The sequence below is a fragment of the Struthio camelus genome, chromosome 10 (assembly GCF_040807025.1).
Source record: "Struthio camelus isolate bStrCam1 chromosome 10, bStrCam1.hap1, whole genome shotgun sequence".
NCBI classification, from domain to species: Eukaryota; Metazoa; Chordata; class Aves; order Struthioniformes; family Struthionidae; genus Struthio; species Struthio camelus.
This window is the reverse complement of record NC_090951.1, coordinates 21,123,655-21,150,016: the sequence shown is the minus strand read 5'-3', so window position 1 is coordinate 21,150,016 and position 26,362 is coordinate 21,123,655. Positions and strand designations below refer to the sequence as shown.

Below are 26,362 nucleotides of genomic sequence, written 5' to 3'. Positions count from 1 at the left end.
CGCGCGCGGCACGCCGGGGAGGGGGCGGTGCCTCGCGCGCCGGGAGGCGGCGCGGGGGTGAGCGGCGGCCGCCATGTTGCGGAGGGTGGTGGCGGCGGCGGGCAGGAGGGCGGTGCGGTCTCCCGTAGCGGCTCTTCCCTCCCGCCCGAGCGTTCCCCGCCCCGCGTCGCTCTCCCGGCGCGGCCCCCCCCCTCCCCCGCCCCGGGAAGGCGCCGCTGCTCGGCGGCCGCAGGCGCCTCCTCAGCCCGGCCCTGGGGAGCCGCGGGCCGCGGCCGGCGCCCCAGGTGCTTAGCCTCGGCGGGGTTGCCTTCTTCCTAGCGTGTGTTGATCGCTTTTTTTTTTTGGGGGGGGGGGCGCTCTCGTTTGGAGATTTCACAGAAATTCGTTAACTGAGGCGCTGGGGAGTTCGTGAGCTGGGCGACAGGTTTGAGCGTAAAGTCTTGTGACAGGAAAAAAGGGTAGGGGAACGGCCGGTACTTCCGTCTGAGGCAGCTGTAGTAGGGGCGGGACGGATATGTATCGTGAGCCTAAGTAATGCTTGTCGTCTTCACTGGAATTTGTTCTTTCCGCAGCCAGTGTTTTACGTATTATCCCAAAGCCAAATCAAGAAAACTGCACGTGATACGCAAATAATATAAACTGAGATTGATCATGAAGACCTTTTGCGGAAGAGCTAATCCAACCACAGGCGCAATGGAGTGGTTGGAGGAGGACGAGGACTATGACTACCATCAGGAAATTGCAAGGTATGCTGGGAAAATCGGTAGCCCGTCCTCCAAAGTTATAAACAAATGCAGAAACTCCTTGCTTTTGTGGCAGGTTTGGGTTTTATCTCTGTAGAAGTTTTAAGGGCTTGCCAAGTATGACAGCCTAAATCTTACGATGCTCTGCGTTGCACAGGGTAGAACTGTAAATGTAGGGTTTTTAAAACATTCTCCAGTACTTTTCTTCCAGATTTTCTTAAATGTTTTCTGAGGTGCTGGTTTGCATGCTGACAGTCACTGAATCATGGCAAAATGTACTGACTGCATTTCTTCTAAAGCCTTAGCACAACAAATACTTGATGATTGTATATTCCTTTAGTAACTTTTTAAGTGCTTAATGCAGTGGCCCGAGAAGTTGGGAAGAATAGATTTTAAGCATGTATTTTTAAGCAAGGTGACCTGTAGAGAAATGGAGACCAGAGACATGTAAGCATTTATTATTTTAATCTTGGCAACAAGGTTATCAATAAATGAAAATGACTCTAGTTGTTACTAGTTCAGCTTGAGGTTCTTAGCTGCAGTGCGTCCTAAGCTGACGCTAATGGCAGCTTTTAGTGTAATGATCTTATTAGCAGATAATTGACCAGTATTGGACTGCCTTTCGTTGGCGTTTATTGTTATGAGTGAACCTGTATGTATCCCAGTTGTTACTGCTTTGCAACAATTTGTCCATAGGTCCATGTACTGGGTCCATTGCTAAAGAGAGACTATACAGCAGCAATTCATTCATGCGTATGCTGATGACTAGACCACTGAAATGACATTATTCCTTAGGTCTGGGAGACAACTCCAAGAGCACATCTCAGCTATCTGCACGTTTGTTGGGACCTGCTGCCTTAGATTACCTCCTTTGTTTTCTTTTACTAAGACCTAGCAGTTTTGTACTATGCTTTGCAGTACGTAGTATTTTGATTGGATTTTATTTATTTTAGGTCACGCTATGCGGATATGCTTCATGATAAAGACAGAGTAAGTATAGAAGCGAATAATTTTTGAACGGTGGGAAGATGTTTATTTCCTTCCTTTTGAATAGCTGTCACTGCATGATGAGCCAGGTTTCTCTGGAAGCTGAAGTGTTCAGATTTGTGCCCTTTAAGATACCAGTCCTGCTGTTGTATCAACAGATGCGTTCTTACATTTGATTCTAGACCACTGTTGTTTACTCTAGAACGTACAGCAGTGCTAATAACGTAGCAACGAAAAGAAAATTGTCTGTACAGATGAAAACCGTTTCTTCTGCCATAGATGATGTCCAAGAACAAAGAACACCAAATAAATATTAGCATTGTTCACTTCCTATGAGAACAACGCTAGCTCGTCATGCTTATACTCAGTAAGTGACCTTGGTAGTTTGTTCTAGGTTTGAAATTTTTGACCACATCTTGACAGAACTCGTTAAATGAAATTTCAAAGGCTGTAAATAGGGACCTAATCTTTGCTTTCATAAGAGTGTGTGTAAGGTCTGTCTTTATTCTTTCATGATATTTTTAGCTCTTATTTACCAGTTAGTACTGAGAAGGAAAATAAGGTGAATGCCGTATCTGCAAGTACGATGAAGTCTAGAGTGAACGTTCCAAATGTTCTTGACACTTTAGGCATTTGGTGACTGACTCTTTTAAAGACTTCTATGGTGTCTCTGCCATGAATCTGGAAGTGAACCTGCCAGTGGGATCAGGCATTTCATACTAAAACATATAAAGAAAACAAGTTGTCCCCGAGTAGTTTAACAACCCTACTAGAATTATGTTGCAAAAGTTTTAAGCGTAATTGCTTGGAAAGGACTCCAACAGACCTTGTTACATTTATAATTTTGAAAGATCAGGGTTGATTTGCAAAGGCTTGATAAATCATTTGGAAAGGAATGTCTAAAACGCACTGTTACTGAAATATATGATTAGATTTGCTCCATATGTATATTGTAGCTGACAGACGGCAGCATTTGATTTCTCCCCTGCTATTAATGCTGGTATGCTTGTATCCCCACTTAACGGCGCATAACCATAAACCAGTATTTAGTCTCACATGTTGCTTCTCACATATGAATGTTTTCCAGTAGAGGTAGAAAAACATCTAAATCCAGGATACGTCAGCTCTTGTGCTGTCATAGGCACTATATCACTATGCAAGTGAAAAGCGGGAAAAGTAGTCCAAAAAACCAGCAGTATCTCAGATGGATCTTCTTATTTGCTCCAGAAAATGTTGTATCTTTGTAAATTAGGCATGTATGGTAAACAGCAGACAGATGAATGATGAGGTGAATAGTGTGATAAAGACTGACATACTTCAAATGGACTAACGTATTGTTGTACTTCGTTTCTGTTACTAAGGTGACTGCTTCCTGCAGAAATGCTTGCTTTTACTGCAAACGACTCTGGTATGACTGCGCAAGCATAAAAAGTGTCTGTAGGCCTTTTTCTGATTATAAACTCCTGTAGTCTGAGAGTGCAAGATTCCTGCACAAAAATTATGAAAGGTGGCTGGCTGATCTTTATTTTCTTTTTTTTTTTTTTTCCTTTGATAGAACGTGAAATATTACCAAGGTATCCGTGCTGCAGTGAGCAGAGTAAAAGAAAGAGGTGAGAAAGCAATTGTTTTAGACATAGGGACCGGCACAGGACTCCTGTCTATGATGGCAGCTTCAGCAGGTGCAGATTTCTGTTATGCTATTGAGGTAAGCATTTGTTACTGATTGCATGTACTTCTACTTAGCAGAATATGAAGTGGTGTAGTTTTGGGTAGCATGTATGTTCATAATCTGTTTTTCAGAGGGTCGGTGCAGTTGTTCTGTCTGCGTGATAAGCGGTGTGGATGCATTTGCATTGTAGTTTCTGAAGTGCAAATTTGATATACTTCTGTGTGTGGAAAAAAGAGGTAGATCTTACAAGAATATGTTTGAGAAGGCATAAAACACTTTTCAGGACAGTTTCTATAAATGCTCAGATTATCTAAAAGTACTGAGCCAAGTTTTGTAGTGCTCTATCCTCTCCACTTCTTATTGAAACTCAAATGCAGTATGGAAGAGGTGATGAATGTTTTGGAAAATGTGAGTATTCTCCGACCATACTGCTGATCTTCATGAGTTTCGTCTCTCGAGGATGGGTTCTCAGACTACTTAACCATAACATGAACTACATCTTAATAAAGAGACATAAACTGTTTTTTCCATCTGTTTGTGATTCAGTAGAGCATCTCCCACTGTATTGGCAATTAAGAAACATCTTGCTAGCCATTACCAGCCATTCCTTATATTCAGGCTAACAGGAACATTTTGGCCAGTTTAACTTTTTTTTTTTTTTTTTCCCCACACAGGTGAGGAAACAAAGAGAAGACTTATTTGCCTATAGGTCATAGTTGAAAGAGAGCTATCTAATCTTTATCTAAGTTTCCCATGATTACATTTTAGGGACAGTCATCTTTTGTATAGGCATAGGAAGCAATAAGCTTCAGAATAAACTTACTCACAGGCAGATGTGGGGACGGGATAGTCATCAGAAGTAATGTGGTAGGAAGGAGTCTGTTGTTGTGACTGTGAGGTCAGTAGTTCATTGGCCACTCTGGCAGAGGAAGATCACTACCTGGTGGGAGGAGAGCAGAACGTTGTGGGAAAGAAAAGCCTAATCTAAGAAGTGTGAGGATTGCTGGTGTCCCAAGAGCAGTATGTTATTCCAGTTCTGAAATTTGGGCTAGGTTCCAAAGTGGCCACAAGTTTCTTTTCCTAAGTAATCGGATTCTGTAGCTAGGCAGAATATTTAGAAAGAAAATGCTTATCTTTAACACGGAGTTAAACATTTATTTATTGTATAAATAGGCTCCAAAGACTGATACCTTAAATTTAAACAATTGGCATGGAAGTTAAGGCCTGTTAACACATTCATCGCTGCCCCGTTATTTTTAAGCCATCTGCTTTCTCCGTTCTTCTCTTCGTTCTGAAAGACAGAAAAATTCACTACTCTGGGATTATGGCAGGGAAGAGAAAAACTTTATTTTGGCCCAGTTACGCTGCTAATATATGCAGACTGGTGTATGCCAGTGACTATTGCAGTGCTGGTTGTTGGTGGGGGGGGTTGGGGTTTTTTTGGTTGGATGGTTTGGTTTAGTTTTTAACAGTCTTGAGCACATACAGGTCTCTCCTGGGGCATCTTTTCATGAACAGGTATTTTTATTTTAAAAAATGACAAGTTCGTTTAATGTAAATGCTCTTCATGCCTTTCAAAAGTTAAATTGCAGTAGCTTATGGAGACAAGCTGATAGTTCAGTTTGTAAGAGTAACACTGGAGCTGTATGAACTTTTGAAGTGAGGCTTACTGGCCTGCATTATGGTAACGTTTTTCAACCAGGAAATGGTACAAAATGTGTTTAAATTTTTGCAGGGGGCTAAATATACTGCGTTTTGGATAGGTGTCTTTCCATGTTGAATGCTCATGTTAGCTTATCAACGTGTTATACTCTTGCTGTTTACAGGTTTTCAAGCCCATGGCTAATGCTGCTGTGAAGATAGTGGAGAAAAACGGTTTTAGTGACAAGATCAAGGTAATCAACAAGCACTCCACTGAAGTTACAGTTGGGCCAGGTGAGGAAAATAAACTTAGGTTAAAATACTTGCTGAGTCAAGAGATGTGCTTTTCTCTTTCTTCCAATTATTTTTGATTAAAACAAGTCCTTTTCTCTCTAGAAAGTGACATTGGAAGGTTATTTCAAAAAGAAGTGTTTGTACAGTATTTCAGTAGTCATTTGAACTTCACAGTAAACTTCTAAAGGAAAAGCGAGAATCTGCAGTCTTCAATGGATTCCCTTAAGAGAAATAAGTTTTTGAATGACTTGTCTTTACAGCATGGCATCCTCTTGAAAGAGCTGTATAAAGTCTTAAGATGATGTTAAATTGTGTCTTTCAGACGGAGACATGCAATGTCGTGCAAACATCCTGGTAACAGAATTATTTGATACAGAGCTGATAGGAGAAGGGGCTTTACCAACCTATGAGCATGCACACGAGCATCTTGTACAGGTAGGAGGGTAGAAATTGATAAGAGTGCCAGATTGATCCCTAAGGGAACTCCTTTATCTTTTGTGGAGTAAGATAAAGATTATATTTGACTTAGGTTTCTGCATCCTTTGTAAAATAGGCCATCAGCTGTGCTAATGTATCGTTCAGCGAATGATTTACTGTGTTAATTCCTCGAATAACAGTTGGTGGCGTATATATTGTAAATCACAGCCCCTGAAATTACATTTAGTTGGTTTATATGAAAACCCAATAATTTGCTGGTTAACAAATATATTTCAGAAAGGCACTCAGTTCTGATCTGGAGGTCTCAACTTCCGTTGGTTCCAATGGCAGATAGGTCCCAAGGCTTTTTTCAAAAACAAAGTAGGTTTTTTTTTTTTTCCTCCTAAATCTGATGGGCTTCACCCCCCCCAGGCATAGATTTTTCTCTTAAGGAGCTCTTGCTTCTCAGCATGTTTTTCCCCACGGAGACGTTTTGAACACTGTAATGAAATTAATATCCAGTATTTTTTGATGACTAAACCTTTGGTCTTTCTCCTTTACTCTTTCTAATGTTTCTATGTTCCTTTTAATTAAAAATGTGAATGGCAAAACTTTATGTAGATTTCTGTCTCATTTTACCAGTTTTATACTGATAAAAGGTGAGTATCACTCAGTAGAGAGTGTCACTCAGTAGCTTCTTACTGCTCCCCAGAGCAGTACAGAGAGAGCAATACAGAGAGAGAGATGCATATATATACATGCACACATTATATATATGTGTATATATATAAATTATAATCATCTTTTTTGTAAAAGCATTGTTCTTGGACTTCATAGTTAGCTCTTGATTCACAGTGATTTTTGTCAGAACGGCTTATATGTTCTCTGCTCTTTAAACATGGTTAGAAAGTTGTCATTGGGTAAGTACTCGAGCCATTATTATTTCCTCATTGTCATTGCAAACTCTGTATTGATAGCTTAGTAGTTAACTGTCTTGAAAGGCTTTGGATAGCTCTCTAATCTCCGAATGAGTACGGAAGCATGTGTTTAACTGAAACTAGGAAACAGACTGATAACTGTGGCCTTGCTGAGCACTGAACAGATGGATAAGCATGTCGTATTTCACAGATAAGGAGATAAAGAGCAGGTGCTCTGATATTACAGAAATCTCTGAAATAATTGGAGTTTAAGATTTCAAAGCTTCTAGTCCCCCTACTTTGTCTCTCTTTAAACTGGTTCACATTTCAATTAATTTATTTCTCGTGTGTGTTAATAAGTCAGGTGTGTTGAATGCGTTTATGCTTTATTTTGAACACTCAGGAAGGATGTGAGGCAGTGCCTCATAGGGCAACAGTGTATGTCCAGTTAGCGGAATCCAAAAGAATGTGGTCCTGGAACAAGCTGTTTCCTGTTCGTGTTGAAGCAGAAGATGGTGAAAAAGTGATTGTCTCCCCTTCAGAAATGGAGAACTGTCCAGGTGTTCCTTCTGTTTGTGATATCCAACTGAATCAGATGCCTTCAAGTGACTTCACTATCCTTAGTGATGTGGTGGTAATGTTCAGGTAAGAGAATAGGTAGGCGTTGTTCCACACACAATTTTCCTGTTACGTCTTTTCAATAAGTTGTGTATTCAGCTTAGGAAACAGATGGCAGTTTCTGAAGAGTACTGAACTCTTTCTTCTCCAATTTCGATGCTTCTCTGCAGCGTGGATTTCAGTAAGCCAGTAAGGAGTGCTTCTGCCTACTACAGAGTGCAGCTGGAGCCTGTCAAATCTGGCAAGGCACAGATCGTACTTTCCTGGTGGGATATGGATATGGACCCCTCTGGGAAGATAAATTGTACAATGGCTCCATACTGGGTAAAACCTACTTCTGCTTTCCAGGTAAAATACCGAGCCTTTGGTTATTGTTACCATCTATCAAGAATTATGTTAAGTAAAGGTCATACCGAGTGTTTTAAGCAGCTGTCTCTTAAACCACATAGGAATTTTGCTAAAATATAATGTACTGGAAGATGCTAAATACACAAATCATAGAAATGTTGACTATAGTAACCACCCATTTTAGGTTTACTTTAAGCAATAGAAAGCTTAAAAACGGAAGCTGTCTTCTAGATACAAAACTCTTGGGGTTTTTTTGCTATCTTTAGGACATAAAATAAAACTTTTTGCATATTTTTCCTTAAATAATTTCCATCCCTGGTCAGAATAGTAATCTGTATTTTGCTTCCGTGTAGTCTTTGTATTAAATTTTTAAATGACAAAGAGAAGTAAGATTATAATAATATAACCATACTCCCATAAAAAAAAGACTGGTGTGGAAAATTGCTGGGTTGATACTGAGTGTTTAAAGCAACGAGAGATCAGTATTAAATCAGATTCCCACACTTTTGTAGGAATGCGTTTACTAGTTAGATAAACTTAGTCAAGAGGAAAGTACAAAATAATTGTTTGCACTGACTGTGCATTTGAGAGTAAGATTTAAAGTAAACAAGCTTCAGGGCATCCGGTCAACTTAGAACATCTGCAGTGCGCTGTACAGCTTTTTGAAACAGAAGATAGTCTAACTGCTGTATCAGAGTGTCGCTAAGTGAGCTCATGTGATTCAGGAGGTCCAAGCACTGGTCACTGACAGCAGCTCAATAAAGCTTTCTAACATAAGTGAAGTAGAGAGTTAAAAGAGCATTAATAAATGCAGAAGAATAATGTGATCTTCTTTTCACGTGATAGAACGCAAGCTTAGTGAGTCAGCAAGCCAGTGGTCTCATGTTTATTGTTGTAAGAAGTCTCTATAGAGTGCGTTTGTTCAGTGTACGATATTAGTCCTTACTCAGCCTTACTGATGCAAACAAGATTATTTCATTACATGCTTTCATGTGCATAGATGCTCTTCAGAGTCATGCCCGTTCTTACTAATTAGTTTCCTGTTATTTGTTTACTTTTCATTTACTGTTCATGAGTTAAGTCATAAGGTTTTGTTTATCAAACCTTTGCAGTGGAGAGATCACTGGATGCAATGCGTGTATTTCCTTCCAAATGAGGAGCCAGTTTTCCAGGGTGAGAACGTGTACCTGACTGCCTATCGTGATGAGTATTCCGTGTGGTATAAGCTCCAGAAAGCCAGGTAACAATACACGTGTGTGAAAAAGGATGGTACTTACTTCAAGCTGGTACTTTGGAAGAGCGTTTTTGGAAGAATTACAATAAAAACCTAAAGACTAGCAGATTATTAAAAGCCACTTCATGGGCGTTGAGCAGGTGGAAAAAAAACCTACAAGATGCACAGAAACACAGCTGAACTTTGGACTCTGGGCTCCTGCATTATCGCTGGTAGCCATTCTGTTACACGGCATTCTGTAACAGAAGCAAAAGCTTTCTTACATAGTTCCTAGAAGTCCTAAGAGGAAGGTCAGCTGACCTGGCACAAAGGCAAGGAGGTAAAGTAAAATGGAAATAGAGAATGAAAAGAGACAGAATGGTAATGCGCACTGTCTTTTGACATTAATGCCTTTTGCTTCAGATAAAAGGAACTTTATTGTTTTGGTCGCAGTGGCCATAGCAGCCGCAGTTTTTAGAAATCAATACCAATTTTAAAAATTGATGCCTGAATTTTATGTGCCTTTCTACATTTAGGAATCCAAGCAAGCAACTTTTTTCTAAAGTGTCAAAGCCTAAGATACCTAACCACCAAAGTCAGTGGGAAAGTTTATTTAAAAAAAAAAAAAAAGAGGTGAAAATTGGTCCTTTTTCTTCTTTTCATTTGCAAAAGCAAAACTAAAAAACGTCTTTGGGGAAGTAGTAAATCTGAATCAGTAACAGGTGAAGTCCATGTGCGCTAATATGTGTGTTAGCTAAAATATATATTTGCCTTTTTGGGGAAGATATGTTAGTGATGTTGTAGTTAATATGTTGTTGTTGTTTTCCAGAGAAGAAGAGAATAAAGCAGATGTTCGTGTCGACAGTCCTGTTTGTAGATGTCAGGCTCATCTTCTTTGGAATAGACCGCGCTTCGGTGAATTAAATGATCAGAACCGAACACGCCAGTACATCAACTCTTTGACGAAAGTGAGTACGTGTTGCCTCGTGGCTTCTGTGATAGACGTGACTGTCTTTTTATCTGCAGTAGGTATTAATTGATTCATTGCTCGCTTGCTAAGGAGTTTGCTCACAGAGTGCATTTTATTTAAATCAGCAGTTGTAAGTTGGATTTTGTCATGAAAACTTTGGTATTTCTTTCTCTTTTTTTTTAAATTGAAAGCAGCCACGTTTGGATGAGAACCTGTAGGAGCTCTGTATATTTGTTAGAAAGGTTATTGGTAGTTAGATAAAGACAGGTTTTCAACGATCCCGGTGTGAATCGGAACATGTGTTCCTCGAAACGCATAACACGTGTTTGTATGAGTTCTTTGTGACCTACAGCAAGAGATTACATAAACATTTCTGACACTATTTAAAATATCTATGTTAACCATTGTACATTTTGATTCTTATGTCCTGTGGGAGCATCTTGTCTACACATTGGGGAAAAAAATCCACCAGAACACCTAGAATTTGAGAACCCTTTCATCCTGGATAGGAATAATGATGGCAATTTATTTTCTGTAGGTTCTGAAAACAGATAGCGTTTGTCTCTGCATCAGCGATGGCAGTCTGCTGCCTGTGCTGGCTCACTATCTTGGGGCAAAGCAGGTACAGTACTTCTTCCTGTTTTTCTGGTCTTAGCATTTTAGCTTGGTATTTTCAGTTCTCTGCTGTAATTCAGCAATCCAGCCCTTTATTTAATTTACTTCAAGTGGTTCTTTAGTGACAAATGAGAAAAGCTCTCCTTGTGTTTAAATGGAAGTGAAATTTATCCCTGATCAAGCTGAAGTCTAGGGAGACAACAGAGTTACCAGTTCTGATGTTTGCCACTGTGTAGCTTTGAATGACAGTGATGTTCTTCATTCCCTACCGATTCCTGTTTGCTTTCTTGTATCTTAATGCTTTTGATAATACTTTTTCTAGCAATGGAAGTGTCTGACAGTTTTTGTTTCTCTTATGCTTGCAATGCTACAATTACATTTATTGTCTAGTCTGAAATGGAAGGTCCATAACAGCCAGAGAAAAAGCTTTAAGAAAACTGAGTTTGTGTGTAGATGGAATACTGGGAGCACCTGGCTGGCTAACTGCTTACCTTAACAGATGTGCTCTCTCCTGAGGTCCTTCTCACAGTTAGACTGAATATCTGGGAACACGTAACGTAATCCTGAGGAAGATGCTAGACAATTCATAGAAATAAATGATCTTGCTGAGTTAAATCTGTGATCCAGGGCCCCTGAATTCTTTTGGATGGTGGGCAATCACAGATGACAAGGAGGCAGTATAAGAACCAGGCAAGGACAGAGAGTTCCAAAATAGTCTCCTAGCCCTCAGTGGCATGTTGGTTAAGGATTCACTAGAGTGTTGAATGAAGCCTAAATCATTTCTTACTCTTTTTTTCTTCCAAACATGACTTAGAGTTGCGATCTGCTTAGGTTGCCAGAATACGTTCTCGCCACTCAGATAAACTAAATTGTTTGTAGTGAACCGCAGGGATACTAATTCAGAAAGTGGAATACATTTTACAGTGCCTGTAAAGTTTCTGTAAATTTCTATATGCAAAGTAAAATACTGATCAGGACCCATTAATAACTCAGTGTCTGTACCTAATAAATGTGGAGCACCTGGCTTTAACGTGGCTGTCCAGACCTCTCAGCTGACCATGCTCTTGCTATTTAGTCTGTGAACTACTAATCTGAAAAGATTTGGTGAAATGCAAAGGATACTATGGTGATTTGCAGCCAATCCAAAAACAAGTCTTTGGCAAAACAAGTTCCTCAATTAATGTAGTTGCTTGGCTTTCATCTGACAGAGAAATGACGATAGTCTAGTTACTGAATTAGGTTGTTGGCAGAGATCTAGAGTGCTCTTGAGACTTGGTGTCGATCAGCCATGCTTTAGGTTTATCTGTGGCTTGTTTTTGATCCGCAGCAACTTCTTTTGGTGACAGACTTATGACTGTCTGCTGCATCTGCCTATATTTTTGACAAATTGTTACACATCCCCTCTATCTTCTGAAAAACATCTGGAGATTTAATTTACATCATAAAATACAGTGTGTCCAAATGAGTTATAAAAGATCAAATAAAATAAAGCATAAAGATAGTAACTTCAAAAGGGTGGTGCACTGCAGCGTACATCAGAGCTCTTTCCTAGTACACTTAGGTCATGTTAAACCATACATGCCAGGAGTAAGAACTAATGTGGGCCAATTCATCGTGCTAGCAGTGCAACCAATTTTAAGTGACCCGTTCTTTTTTCCGCTGAGTTGAAGACAGTGATACCTTCTATTCACCTGCTTCCAGAGAAAAAGCAGTTCTTCCTAAAGCCTCTGCTGTAATAGAATCTTTCTTGTTTTTCGCTTCAGTAAAGAGTAAATCCCCAAACTGTTGTCCAAGTGGAAGTTTGAATTTTAGGCTGACTGCAGTTTGGGTTTAACCAAGTTTTGCTGTAACAGTTTCCTTTTTAGGAATATGTTTGTGTTTACCCAGAGGCAACAATATGTCTAAAGCAACTGTTACTATTCTATGTGTATCTTAAAAATGGAAAATAAATAGTGGTGGTGTTTTGTTTTGCTTTTTTTAATAGCTGTGAAAACATCATTCGGCTTGTACTCGTTGAGTAATTTGTTTTGTAAAAAAGGCACGTGGCAAAGGATTGTGGAATAGATGCATGATTTTTATGAGCTAGCTACCTGCAAGTTCACTTCACTGGGGCATCAAAATAGTTCCTTCATTTTTCACTAAGTAATTGTTTAATTTAAAACTGTAAAACCGTTTTGATTGACTGTTGGATGTTTTCTTTAGGTGTTTACATTAGAAAACTCTGCTGTGTCCTGTTCTGTCATGGGAAAAGTGAGTATTTAGCCTTCTGTTTAAGCAATAAATGAACTCATGGAGGTGTTAAGGCCAAAGCTGATGACTTTGACTGTCTGTGTATCAACTGCTTGGAGGTTAAATCAGATTAATGAATCACTAATCATGCAGTCTGACAAGATTGTGGGAAGAGGGACTGTATATTTTAGGGAGGTTGTTTTTGCTTTTTTCCAACAGGTTATATAGAGCTTTTTGCAAATACTCGGAGGAATGGTCCTTCTCTTCTCCATCAGTGGTTTGCGTTCAACTGTGTGTGTTCAGTCACTGGTCTTAGCTGCAAGCTGAAAGGAGACTGGGGATTAGTGGAATGTGAGAGCATCGTGGCGCCAGTGTCATTTGGGAAGTGGCATCTAGTAGTTCTGTTTTCCTGGTGCGACAAGAGGTTGGGAACGCTCCTCTTCTGTTTGGTTCTTTGGAGGCTGCAGGCAGTGGGTCTTAACTGCAAGTGATGTTCCCCCTGCTTCTTTGGGGTAAAGCAGAGAAGGACCCAAGCAATGGAGTCCAGGCTGTTTAGGTGCAAGAAGCAGCTAATGCCTAAGAAGTGACTGGAGCAGCTTCCCTTCTGCCGGCTGTGTCTGTTTCAGTTGGCACTGTGTATCTGAAAGAAGTCTACCTTAGCATGTGGCTCAGGTGTTGAAAAACATGAACGGTAGGCAAGTTAGGGCACAAGCCTGGCCTAAGAGGCAAGCCAAATACGCAGTGTATAGACAGTTTACATAATTTTGATCTTTCCTGACCATCTTCCCCATATGCTGTAGAGTCCAGATGAATGAGGGCGAGGCAACTTTTGCGTCCTTTGCCTTTTATATACTTCATTGAAGGAAGATGAGTGACACGTGCTTTGGCTCGCTAGGTATGACTGTGGCTCTTAAGTGCACGCACCCTTCAAGACTTGTAGAATGTGTTTTGAAGGACACATTATGGAAGCCAGCTTTTTAAAAGTTCCTTTTGGATAGTGTTTTCTTTTATGGTTATGTTAATTAAAAATACTATTCTGGTACAGGTTTTAGTCTCTTTGGTAGCTTTTAACAAAGAAAGCCTAAGTTGTTTTTTTTTGTTTTTTTTTTTTTTTAAAGTTCTTAAAAGCAAATCATCTTGAAGATAAAATTAAAATAGTAGAAGCACGTCCTGAATTGCTGACACCTTCTCATTTGGAAGATAGAAAAGTATGTAACAGTTGTCCAGTACGGAATTTTGGGGGGGTGGGGGAAGGAAGTGAAAATGAATTTTGTTTGCCTAGGGAGTTACCGTAACTATAATTTATCCCATTGTATCCTAGTTCATATAAAGTGTAATGAGCAGGTAGTTCAGACTTTGTCCTACTGAAAGTAAGTGAGATTTAGTTTATACACTTTGAGTTTACACTTTGTTTTAAAAGGGTATGACTTTCCCTTCCTGCAAACCTACAGCAATTACAAGGGCAGTGAAGCTGGTTTAACTGCATATGTGCTATTAAGCTGTAGCTCGTCTTCCTCAAGCCAATCAAAAGCTTGTCTGGAAGTGCTAATACCCTTAAATAAAAAATACAAACTTTGGTGACTTTTATTACAAAAGCTTTCCAACCTGAAACCGCAACATTCTCTTTCAGACTTTGTAGCAGAAAAAGTAATTTTAGCATTCACTAACTAAAATAGAAAAAGGTGTTATGCAGTATATGGAAGATGGAGTAGTTAGATCCTTATGGAGCAGAGGAAGTTCTGATCTAGGCAACTTTGTTTGCTTTATTGCATTGTCAACAATTGAAGATATAAGTAGCCTGTGTTGTTGTTTGAGCTGCTGTTCTTTCCTATAGTGCTCTTTATCTCCTTTTTTTTTTTTTTTTTTTTAAAAAAAAAAGATTTCAGTTCTTCTTGGAGAGCCATTTTTTACTACAAGTCTGTTGCCATGGCATAACCTGTATTTTTGGTATGCCAGAACAGCTGTGAACAAGCATCTTGCCAGCGATGCCACTGTCCTACCTCAGTCTGCTTCTCTGCACGTGATGATTGTGGAGTTTCAGGTGAGATTGTTTAGAACCATGCATTTCCTATGAACTCACTTAAAATATTGAGTACTCTTTCAGGATTTTTTTTTGTAATTTCAGGTTTACCTCTCTGAATATTGCCCCCTTTGATTTGTCTTTTCCTCTTACCTACTGAGATAAAATAAGAATAATTTGACATCTTGAAGATGTGTTTTGTCGTTTCAGCCATCCCTTGCCAGAAAACAAGAGCTTGAATCATTTTGACCAAATTTAAGCAAATTTTTAAATGAAAGGATTGAATGTTTAAAATATTTCTGTAGGTTAGAGAGAGATTGCTGAAGTATGTTAAAACTGTGGTGACTTAAAGTGTGATATTCTGTAAAATAACAGTTTTTAAGATAGTATCTTGTGAGTATAAGACTGTAGGCAGGATTTGCAAACGTACTCTTTTTTTTTTTTTTTCCATAGTAAGTCTAAACCATTTGAGACTGTGCCCACTTCTAAAGTTGAGCATACTAGGGGTCACATCCTAAAAATACTTGAAAACATTACCTTTCAGAAATTGTACAAAGGCATACTTTTTTGACGTTTGTTATGGAGCTGGAGATGTTCAGTAAAGGTTGCAAAGAGTTAACTTACTAAGACAGTGAAAGTTACATAAGTACTTTGATAATAACATGCAAAGCTTTTGTCCAGCAGCTTAAGTGAGGGAACTTCTTGGTCTGAAATTATGTAACTAAAATATACATTATTATGAACCAAAAAATAATATATAATCTAACATTTTCTCAGGTATGTAACCTTAACTTTATCTCTTTAAAAAAGCCAGCTCTTACCTCTCTTTTCTTCCCTCTGTACAATTCACCAGCTGTGTAAATAATACAAGGACGAGTTTTGTAATTGATCCTTCTCTCACTTAATAGTTTCCTTATCCTACTACTCGCACTCTGTTCCCTCCCTTCCACCTGTGATTTTGAGCAGATTATACAAGTGAAAACAGGTGTTCTTTTTCTGTCTGGGATAAATCACACTGCATGTTTTTTCATGCTTTCTGTGGCTTTCCGCAAAAATGTGGAGGGCTTAAATATTTTCTCAGTAAATAAAGTTTATCTGAATCTTGTAACAGGAAGCAAATTTGCAAGGCTAAACAACAGTAATCAGATTAAAATAAGCAGCTAACTTTAATTCCATGCTCTCTTATCTTGAGGATTTATGTTTGAGAACTCATAGCATTTCCTAAGGATGTAAGCATTATTCTCTCCATGGTTTGGATGAGGAAACAGAAGCATGCAGAATGATGACTCAGGATTATTCAGCAGCCTAGTGACAGAACACAGAATAAAATTCAATGCACTCGAACCTCGGTTCTGAACTTTTATGTATTGGGTTTTGTTCTGAGCTGATTCCACACAAAGTTATTTGTCTGCTTTTTACACCAAATTGGGTAGAACGTTGAACATGCGCCTCATTCCGTTAAGCTATTCCAAAAGCTCTTGCTTTTATTTTACATTTTCCTCTTTGTTCAGTGGTGAATCTAGACCCAAAGACTAGAACATGTGTTTTAACAACCTCTGCATTTGCCAGTTTTTGGTTAGACAGAAGGAAAAGACATACCTTTGTCAGGCATTCTGCTGAACTGATTCTCTAGCATGTTCTATCTTGCCAAAATGTGGACATCTCATTAAATTAAAGCAATTAGCTAAAGCTGGATTCAGAAGAAATTTGCTTAAATTACTTCAGTTACAACTTTTGTTTAGCCCATAATTGCATTTAGGGAGCAGGATGCTACCTAGGTAACATCATACTTCTAACAGTATAAAACTGTAGAAGTCCTTAGCTACCAAGAATGACCTTTTATCATTGGAGGTGAATGTAGAGGGCCTCCATACACAGAGTATCTCTTAATCCTTTAAAATAGTCTAACACATCTTGTAGACCTGCTGTGAGATGAACTTCACCCTGGAAAAGAGATTTTTGAGATGGATATAGTAGAAAAGCCATTTGGTCAAGTCTTTGTTTGTTGAGGGTGGGAAAATATATTGTGAATCTTTCCCAGTAATTCACAATCTTTTAATCTTTCTTTCATCATTAATTAACGATTCTTGCAAACTGGAAGGAAAAACATGTTAGGATTGCACACTCACTGTGACACTTGTCAGCACACCAGCTGTCTGTTCTCCTGAGATGTAACACGCTGCAGATTTTCAGCTTGGTCTATCAGATATGCCTTGCAAAGTGTTACAGAGCAATTTATAGAATATGTTTATGCATTGTTTACTTCTATTAAGGAAAAAAGTATATAGTGGAAAAACATGGGTTAAAAGTTATACTTTCCCTTTGTTGTGTTTGTGCGCCTACCAGAGCTGTTTGACATTTAAAGGCATTCTGCAGCAGACTTAGACTATTTGAACTTACAATCAGTTGCCCTCAGCCTTGAGGAGCTGAGCAAATCCGCGGCGTGCCGCACCCCTAGTACGTGACTAGTACTGCTAAAATGGTCTGCTCTGATAGATTCTCAGTGATACTGCAGGGGAAAAGAAATGGAGGAATACATCTTTTGTGATTAAACAAAGTATGTCTAGCAGCAAGCTTGTTTATGTGAGACGCGGTCTGTCAATACCTTTCATACGCAGCGAAATACGTGAAATTAATGTAGTTAGCAGGCTTTAAATTCTCTGTATGGCCCCAAAGGAAATACACGCATCATATTTTTTAGGATTAGTAATGATCTATAGAGTAATGGTCTTATTTTCCACATGTTAAGCTGCAAGTGTCTTGGGATGAGCACATACAGTCGCTGAGCACTTTAACATGTAGGCTCTACTGAGTGCAAGTTAAGCACTTAAGAGAGAAGCTAACTTCTCTCTGTCACTGTATAGTTGCCTTGTTTCCTAGGCATTGCTGTTAGCTGCTTTTAGGTACAGCGTATAGTATTAAGTGGGCATTTGTTCAAACCCAGTAAGACTCTTCTTGTGTAGCACGCTCTTTGTCTATAGGTCTCTAGTACTAAAGATAACAGTAGGGTTTGCTACAACCAGAATGCGCGTACATGTGTGGGCTTAGGTTTTGTTTTGTTTGCTTGTTTTCTTTTTCCACCCAGGCTGGAAGGCATAGAGCACAGAATTAATTCAGTTTACTCCCCAGGCTGTCTTATGAGCTTTCTAAGAAATGATGAAAAGCTACAGTGACAATTTTGCATTTACAGTGCAAAAGGGTAAAAGAGTAAATGGTCTTCCTGCTTGGCACTTCTTGAGTATCCCTACTAGCAGTAGCATTCAACACCATTGTAGAGAATTGCACTAAATTACTAAGAAACGTGGACTGCTTAAATTACTCTACTTAAGGACTATAGGGTAAACCATTGGGAGATTCTGTATAGTCACTCTAGTTCATGATGTATTGTATTCAGACCTAAGTTTATAACAGCATTTACTTAAGTTTATAGTAGTCCTGCTGCCTGCTTGTAAAGTAGAAATCCCGTGAGCAGTACCCAGTACAAGTAGAAACCTTTGACATTGCTCAGTGCAGCAACGAACAGGTGATAAAATATGTGTATCTGAAACTAGTGAATGGTCTCATCCTATGAGAGACCATTAATTGGTCTCTAGACCTAATAGAGAGCAGTCTGTTGACTTTACTAATGAATTTACTAATCTTTGGAGTGCTAAAAGGAAGCAAATTGCCTTCCCAGAACACACTGTTTTCTGACTTCTTACAGAAGTTTGAATGGGTCAGGAATATAAAGTGTGTGTGTGTTTTTTTTTTTTTTTTAATGAATTAGGAATGTGAAGATTTTTAAAGAGTCTTTATCTGTTTTGTTACCAGCTGTCTAATCTACAGCTAAAATTATTTTAAGATTCTTATCACTTGAGATTAAGAGTATAAGACAGCAGATAAAGAGGTAAACCGGGGAGGAAACAGTCCTGAACATAAATGTTGTTTTTTTTTTTTAAATTAGATTTGGTTTCAGAATTTGCTTTTGGAAAATGTGATTGAATAAAGGAGTAATTTTTGTAGCAGTGATTACCTCAGAATAGTTTTACGTCAGTGAATCAGTGCATGTGGTGAATTTTAAAGAATATATGACCTTTACTGTATTCAATACTTACTCATTTTTCTAAGACAAATCTGTTTGGGAAAGAGCTGCGAATTGCTGAGCGGGTACCCGTCTTGATTGGAAGCTATGGGTGGGGAGAATGCTATGGAAGAATTCTGTAACTGATGGGTTTCAGTTTCTGTTGCAACAGAAACCTAGTTTGTGTGCATGTGTTTTTGTTTTTTTTTTTTTTAAATTAATCCATTCAAGTGGATTCAGCGAACTAATTTTATAAATTAATCAATTTTTGAAGTGATGATGGTATGATCATTTGTGTAAGGTGCTAAGGAGGAGAACTGTATCTGGAAAGTAACATTCGTGTCGTCAGTGTATGGATTTGCTTTGAAAAAATTGAGGAAAATTTAAAAAAAATACAGTGCATTCAGTGATTTTTTTTTTCTTTTTTTTTTTTTCTCTCGGAGGAGTGCGTTGCCTTCAGTCTGTGCAGTAGTTAGGGCCGGGATAAAGCTCAACTAATTTCCTGTATTATCTCTTGACTTTTTTCATTTAATAAATAAGGAAGCATTATGTAGGGAAATATTCTTTCAATAGAACTATTTCTCTCTATAGTTTTCCTTTTTTATGATTGCATGGAATTGGCTATTACAGTAAGAATTCAGATCTTTTAATGAGGGGGAAAAAAATGTTAATTTTAAGAAAGGCCTGACATTTGGAACACTTCTCTTTCTCTGTAGGTTAATCCAGTACGTAACGCTTGTGTTGCTTTTGCCTCAGTTTACCGGCTGTGTGTTTTATGAGGAGGAGTGATGGTTTGTTTGGTCATTTTGTCTTCAGACAAAAACAGTCAGCTGGATTTACCCTTAGTTAGCTAAGAACTGACCTAGATCAATTCACTTAGCAAGGACCACCAAAGAAAATACCCCTCAAGTTGCTGAGAACCTTAGGTTCTGCTAAACTAGGTCTGAATTCCATCCTGTAATTTAAAGATGCAATATAACGTTTCCTCTTATGTGGCATCTAATTTGGCTTACTTAGTGTGGGGAAAGTGAAGGGTTTATTTTCTTGGCTTTTTTTAAATGGATGCATATACTTTACTCTTAACAGTTTAATTCATAACTAAAATTATCTCCTTTAATAAAAGAGAGATAATAAATAAAAGGAGATAATTTCTTTTAACAAAGAAAACTCTTGTTTTCCTGCTTAGGACTTATGGAGAATCCGGAGTCCATGCGGCAGCTGTGAAGGTTTTGATGTCCGGACTATGGATGATATGATTAAAGTAAGAGCACTCAAAATAGTTTCAGCAAAACGGAACAAAACTCACCTTGACTTGAAAAAGTATCTAGTGAACGCTTAAAATGTCATATGTCACGTGAAACACCATGTTTCAGTTTTTCATAAATATAGTGGCTATTCACTTCTTACAAAACAGAATAACTTTTTTGGCATGGGGATTGGGGTTATGTGATTCTTGTCATTTGACAAACTGTTCAGCACTGCACTGTCTTGAAAATACTTGCATTCATCAAAAGGGGAGGGAAGAAATCTTGTTCTCAAAAGTATTCTGAGATTGCAATCAAATTAGCTGCAGTTGTTCATCAATGAATCCTGTTGCCCTTAGGTTAGTGGTTAAAGAGCGCTTTAAGTGCCTTTAGGTGAGTGCTCTAAAGAGAAAAAGGCTTTTTGGCTTCCAAGAAATCGATATGAAGGGTGAGATTTATATGTCTAAACTTCTAGAGCTGTAGTGTACATCCCCCTATCTGAGGCAGCTGTTTAGATTGCTTTTATTAGTCCTTGTGGAGGAGTACAGGCAGTTCTAGAGTAGAATTCATTTCAAGGGAGAAGAAATGTAATTAAATGCATTTTGTTTTGAAAGTACCCATTTCTCTCTGCTTGACCATGGAGGAGCATGGTCCTAACAATTAGTTCATGCTTCTAGTAGATATTTTTCCTTGTGCCTAACAAGTACAGTCCTATCCCCTTGGAGCCTTATTGCTTAAATACTGTAGGTCCAGGTCACCAAGTAACTTGAGAACAAGGACTGTTAGCCTTTAGACTGTTTTTACATAGTTTTATTCCTTTTTTTCCTTCAGAATTCTCTGAATTTTAGGGAATCCAAGGAAGCAGAACCTCACCCTCTGTGGGAATATCCTTGCAAGTCACTCTCAGATCCCCAAGAAGTTTTGATATTTGACTTTAGGAGGACTGTACCACAGCACTGTCTCAGCACAGAGGGTTCTGTAAATCTTTTACGGTGAGTATTCTCTTCGTAGTAAGTATTCACATCATAATGATGAATCTTTTTTTAAACTTTTTTAAACCTCACATCCAGTTTTTTGTGTACATTCTTAATTAGTGGGATCATATTTAACAACATCCAAAGATGTTACCTAAACTTGTGGAAGCTCCTTTGACACTAACTTCCTGTGCCTGTTTTCGGATTCACCCTGTCTACCTTCAGATAACTCACAGGCAGCTATAGCATTAAGGGTAGTTTTGTAGGTAAGATGGCTGTATTTTAAAAATAGCATTTTATTAGATTGCTTCCGTTATTTAGAATGTAAACAGATTAACTTACAGTCTAGAGAAGACAAACCAATGTCTGGATGGTTTTAGTCTTTCAATTTGCTCCCTGTTGCTGAGTTCTGGCAGAAACGGCTCCTATTTAGCCTTGCAAATTATTCTGTTTAATAGCTTTAAAGTGTACGCTATCCTTCCCTTTAACTGCAGTTAGCTTTTGACATTTGTCATATGTCTTCAGAGATATCTTTCACTACAGTCTTAACTACAGACTGTAGTTTATTCCGTGCAAACTTGAAATACTATTAACAATTAAAAAACAGGGAAATTTGCCTTTAACTTCTTCTATAGTTTACGTAATCTGAACACTGCTATAATTATGCTGTTCCCCTTTGTGAAACCAAAGTCATGGCCCTTAAGCCCTGGGAGTGCTTGTGTGGTCCAGATTGCTTGTTTGGATAAAATTTATGGAAATTTTCTTCCCCCCCCCGCCCCGCACTGTGAGGATCATGGGAGAACCCAGAACTATCTGCATGGGGTCTCTGTGCCTTGGAACCAGTTGTATTTACAGGCAACGTGTTAGCATGACCTCTGCTCCTTGTAACTTGATGAAGTAAGATGGGTTACGTGGTAAACATCTTCTCCCAAATCCAGAAACAGTGGAAGCTGGGATATCTGAAGGAAATACTCCCCAAATATGCTATATAATTTCTTCCATGTTATCTTGAGTGCCTGTTAAATGACTACAGATCCTAGCAGACTTCGTTGTGACATCTGCTCCTCCTGTCTTTTTCAGATTTCAGATTTGCAAACGCTTAAAAGCTTGCTAACCACTGGCAGATTTATTCAACTGCTAAACTTTTTCCAAAGAAACAAGTTACTTATGCATTCTTAAACCTCATGGGGAGTGGGTGCAGTGTTTAAGCTATCAGTATTACCTAGAGTTAACGCTAAGATAATAGTTTTTTTTTTTTTTTTTCCCCCTCGTCCTTCCTTTCCCCAGGAAGGGAAAGAGCCATGGGGCAGTTCTGTGGATGGAATATCATCTTACTGCTGATATCTCAGTTAGCACAGGGCTGATGCAGATTTCAAATGACAAGGTATTTCTTCAATCTGTACTTTATTATCTTTCGTAAAGTCTATAGAATTACAGTGCTGAAAAATACTTCTTTGCTGGCCATGTTGTCTTGGTTTATATAGCATTACTTGTTACCCTATTTGAATACTATATAGACAATACTAGTAGAATTATCTGTTCACCCTTTTGGGGGGGAGCAGGAGATGTACCTTGAAATACGAGAGTATCGGATTTGAATCGGATTCAAATGTTTCTGTAGTTTGGAACCGCATGCAGAAATCAAGTATGATGCTAGCTTGAAGTAGAATTTATTCATGCAACTTCCTTTCCTTGGTTCAACAAGAGCAGAAGGTTTGAGGGGAAGGAGCCCTAAATATTTTTTCTATCCCATCTAAATATTCTTTGACCAAATTCATTTTTTCTCTACAATGTCACTGTGCAGTGTAGTAAACTGGATTTAAAGAAATTTGTTATGCCTTCCTGTAATGAAAGAAGGTCAGTGAAAGTGAGAACTGTATCGGATCTTTGTATACTGAACTGCAGACAAGAACTGTTGTGTTCTTACTGCATTATTACTGTCCAGTATCTTGGAGTTGTGACTGCTTTCACTTTTAACTCTCTCCTATAGGGAAACTGTGAATGGAATCCCCACTGCAAGCAAGCTGTCTATTTCTTCAGTTCTGTTATTGAATCAGAAACTCTGACAGACCTTCCTAGTGCTGTCACGTATGCTATACATTTCGACACAAAGACAGGAGAGATTACCATGGATTTTAAGCTATTATAAAATACTTGGCTTTTCCTCACGTTCCTAAATTATAATAAACGTATATGGTTTTCTTTGTATGGCAGAGGGTTTTTTTTTTTTAATCGTGTTCAGAGAGCAAACTGACCATTCTGAAAAATACTTTAAACCTATTTGGTTTTGCTTTCAAAATTTATAGCTGGGGAAGTACAGCACAGAGAATCTTTCTTTTTTAGGAAGTTATTGTTGATGGCATTATATGGGATTATATAGTTGTTATCATCTGTGTTAGTGTGAAACTATATTGTATTTTTGAGGTTCTTGAATAGTATGCGGAAATGAAGCAGTCAACTGAATGGGTGTTGCGTGGCATACCAGTGGATGAAGACACGAAATCCTGCGCTACATTAGATAAAAATAAGTTAAACTTGTCTGTTTTTAAGCTCTGCACTTGCCACTGTCACACTGAAAATGTTCTTCAACCTGCACAAAAAGAAATTCCATGTCAAGCTACATATGTATTTTAGTACATTTAATGTGGAAAAGGAAACAGGTTAGGTATTTGCAGGCTTGTTCTGATCTTAAACTGAAGTGGTCAGTGAATTAACTTATTTTGCACTAACATTCCCCAGGAGTGTGAGATACTGCATTTCTGAAGAGACCTTTGCCATACAGCGGCCAAAGTCTGGAAAGGAATGACTGAAATTTAGAAAACGTACACATTCAGATTAATTGGAAGTGACAAACTGATGATAGTCTACAGATTTTATCTGTATATAGATATATCTCTCTATAGATAAACAGAAAGAAAAGAAAGAGCTGTAGTCCAAGAACTTCTGTATCTGTAAGGAATATGTAATATATGTATTACATATTATGTATATATTTTGTATATACATATATATGTGTATGTATATATATTATGTGTATATATATATATATATGATCAAAAATGGGCCCTTATATGTTTCATCAGTGATTGGAATAATTAATCTGCTAGTTCAGGTAAGTTGTGTGTTGTTCTGCAATAGCACAGGTCCACAGCTGAGGTTTTCTTAGTTGCATTCCAGATCATATTGGCGGAAATTGCAGTGCATGACCATGTGTGTGCAATTAATGTTGCTTTATGTGAACAGTCAATTTATTCTGCTTTCTATGAACAGCCAATTTGTGTATCAGTTTTGTATACGTGGCCTATTAAATGTAATAGAAAAATAATGTGCTATCTGTCCTAAATTATGGTAGCCAGCTGCAGGGATAACTCTGCTTACCAAAACTACTCCCATTTCCTCTGACCAGCAACTTCTGCGAAGTGAAAGGAATGCCATGAAGAAGCCATTGAAGGAGCAGGGGCCTATTCTACTTTACTGTGCTGGTCACTGCAATATATAACTCTGGTGAGTAGGAATTTTTCCTCCTTTTCTTCTGAAAGCATGATGATTATTTATAGACCTCAAAGCCATCTGAAATATTTCTAAATTTTTCAGAACTATCCCTGACCAAGGTCTTAACATTTAACAAATATGTAAGGACTCGGGAGCCCAAGGCATGTAAGGGATGAAATGCTCATGTTTTTCGTTAGAACAGAACATGTGCAGCAGCATAGCAGCACTACTAGCAGCAGACTGAGGTCTGCTGATAACCACTGTTCAAAAAGGTACTGTTAAGTTGTTTAACTTCAGAGTCTCATTTCTTACAAGCTTGATGGGAATATATAGGTTACTGTCTATTAGACAACTGTTTGTAGTTTTGATACGCTGTTCCTAGCCTAAGGAAAAGAAGGTAGCACAAATCTACCTCTTGTATGTTGGGAACCTAAGCTATACAATGCAAGGTCGTTGTGCCTTTTCTATTAAAAAATGCGGTTTTCATGAAACTGGGGTAATAGCTACTGGAACAAAAGGAACAATAACAGGGCCAAGCCTTTATCATTTGTTCCTATATTGCTATCAGCATTGTACAGTAAGACTATCACTAACTGCGCAGAATTCTAGGAAGAAAAGTCAGTTCAGAGGAAATTAGCAGTTAATATGTGATGTGTGTATTGGGATGAATTGATGGAAGTACCTGGTTTGCCTTAGTCAGTCGAGGGAAAAACATACCACCCTGGTCAGAGCAGGGAGGTTAAATATTAAGGGTCTCGTGCACAAAAGCAGTCCAGTTTGATGCAGAGCGCATCTTTTTGCGCTCTCACCTCCTCCCCACTCTCACTTTAATTTTAAAAAGCAATATAGCAACAACTGAGGGACAGGTTATATAGCTCCCCGAAAGATGACCTTGGCATTACAAACTGATTCCACCTGAGAATTTGGCACACGGCTGCTACTAAGACTACAACAAGTAGTTGATACAAGGTACTACAGGACTGGATTTAGCTTGTGGTATGCTTTGTCTGGCCTCCTGCGATTTCCCAGAGGAAGACAGCACAATAGAAAAAACGGCTAGATGGCTGCGTCTCCAGCATTTGCTTGTAGCCTGACGCACAAAGCTGAGCTGTTGTTCCTGCTATCCAGTGTAAGTAGCTTCTGAAGGTACTTTGCAGGTATTGCACAAACAATTCTGGATCTAACAGAAGTGTACGGTGTTCTGAAGCTGTTAACAAAGAAATAAAGGAGAGCAATATGTTAGAAACTGTAGGTTTAAAAAACAAAAATAAAATAGAGCAAAAACAGACTGTAGAGTCAGCTGTGTATTTTCATTTGTTTTTTTTAGTGTTAGCTTTCCTTAAGATGATTGTATAAATGGGTGTCTGAATCATCCTTGCTAAAGAAAAAAAAATTGGCTAAAATTCCAAAGGGAAGAAATCCTCATTGATGGGAATTTGTATTTTGTCATTAGTATTATATATGATGGCGATAAGGGGGGGTACTGTGGTAGGTGCTAGAAAAACATAGTGGCATAGAGGTATTTAAACCCGGTTGGTATTGTGAGACTTAATCTTGAAAGTCTAAGAGGTGAGTGTAGTGCAAGTGAAGGTCATAGGTTACATGTAGTAGGATATCTGTAAAAGTAAAAAACGTAGTAGGATATCTGTAAAAGTAAAAAAGTAAAAAGTAAAAACTAAATTAGGGAATCATATGAACCATATTACCTGCACATGTGGAAAAACAAGTTTCTATATGCCTGAAGCAGTAATTATATTGCTGCTGTCCAAAAAAAAAAGAAAAGAAAAGAAAAGTGGAACCTTGTGTATATCTTAGCACCTGTGTTAGGGGAATGAAATCTGATGGATGTGCTCAGGAAACCTTGTGCCTGTTTTAGTTTGCAGTGAGTGCGACCAACATTGTTAATGCTTG

The 26,362-nt window shown here is 38.5% G+C and overlaps 1 protein-coding gene across 8 annotated transcripts; it reads left to right on the top strand.

The window, feature by feature from the left end:
• Positions 1–4: 4 nt before the first annotated feature.
• Positions 5–23,167, top strand: PRMT7 (protein arginine methyltransferase 7). Of its 8 annotated transcripts, none has more exons than XM_068956258.1 (18): positions 5–57; positions 573–746; positions 1,697–1,733; positions 3,286–3,435; positions 5,226–5,334; positions 5,657–5,769; positions 7,072–7,313; positions 7,457–7,634; positions 8,747–8,874; positions 9,677–9,815; positions 10,356–10,439; positions 12,635–12,682; positions 13,780–13,869; positions 14,541–14,702; positions 19,928–20,002; positions 20,817–20,977; positions 22,247–22,343; positions 22,950–23,167. In XM_068956258.1, the coding sequence occupies exons 2-18, from the start codon at positions 652–654 to the stop codon at positions 23,106–23,108; spliced, it is 2,067 nt and encodes a 688-aa protein (XP_068812359.1). In that variant the 5' UTR covers positions 5–57; positions 573–651; the 3' UTR covers positions 23,109–23,167. The 8 variants fall into 8 exon arrangements, with proteins under 8 accessions (XP_068812359.1, XP_068812365.1, XP_068812361.1 ...); XM_068956260.1 differs by lacking the exon at positions 5–57 and adding an exon at positions 72–284; XM_068956257.1 differs by lacking the exon at positions 5–57 and adding an exon at positions 91–319.
• The last annotated feature ends 3,195 nt before the right edge of the window (positions 23,168–26,362 follow it).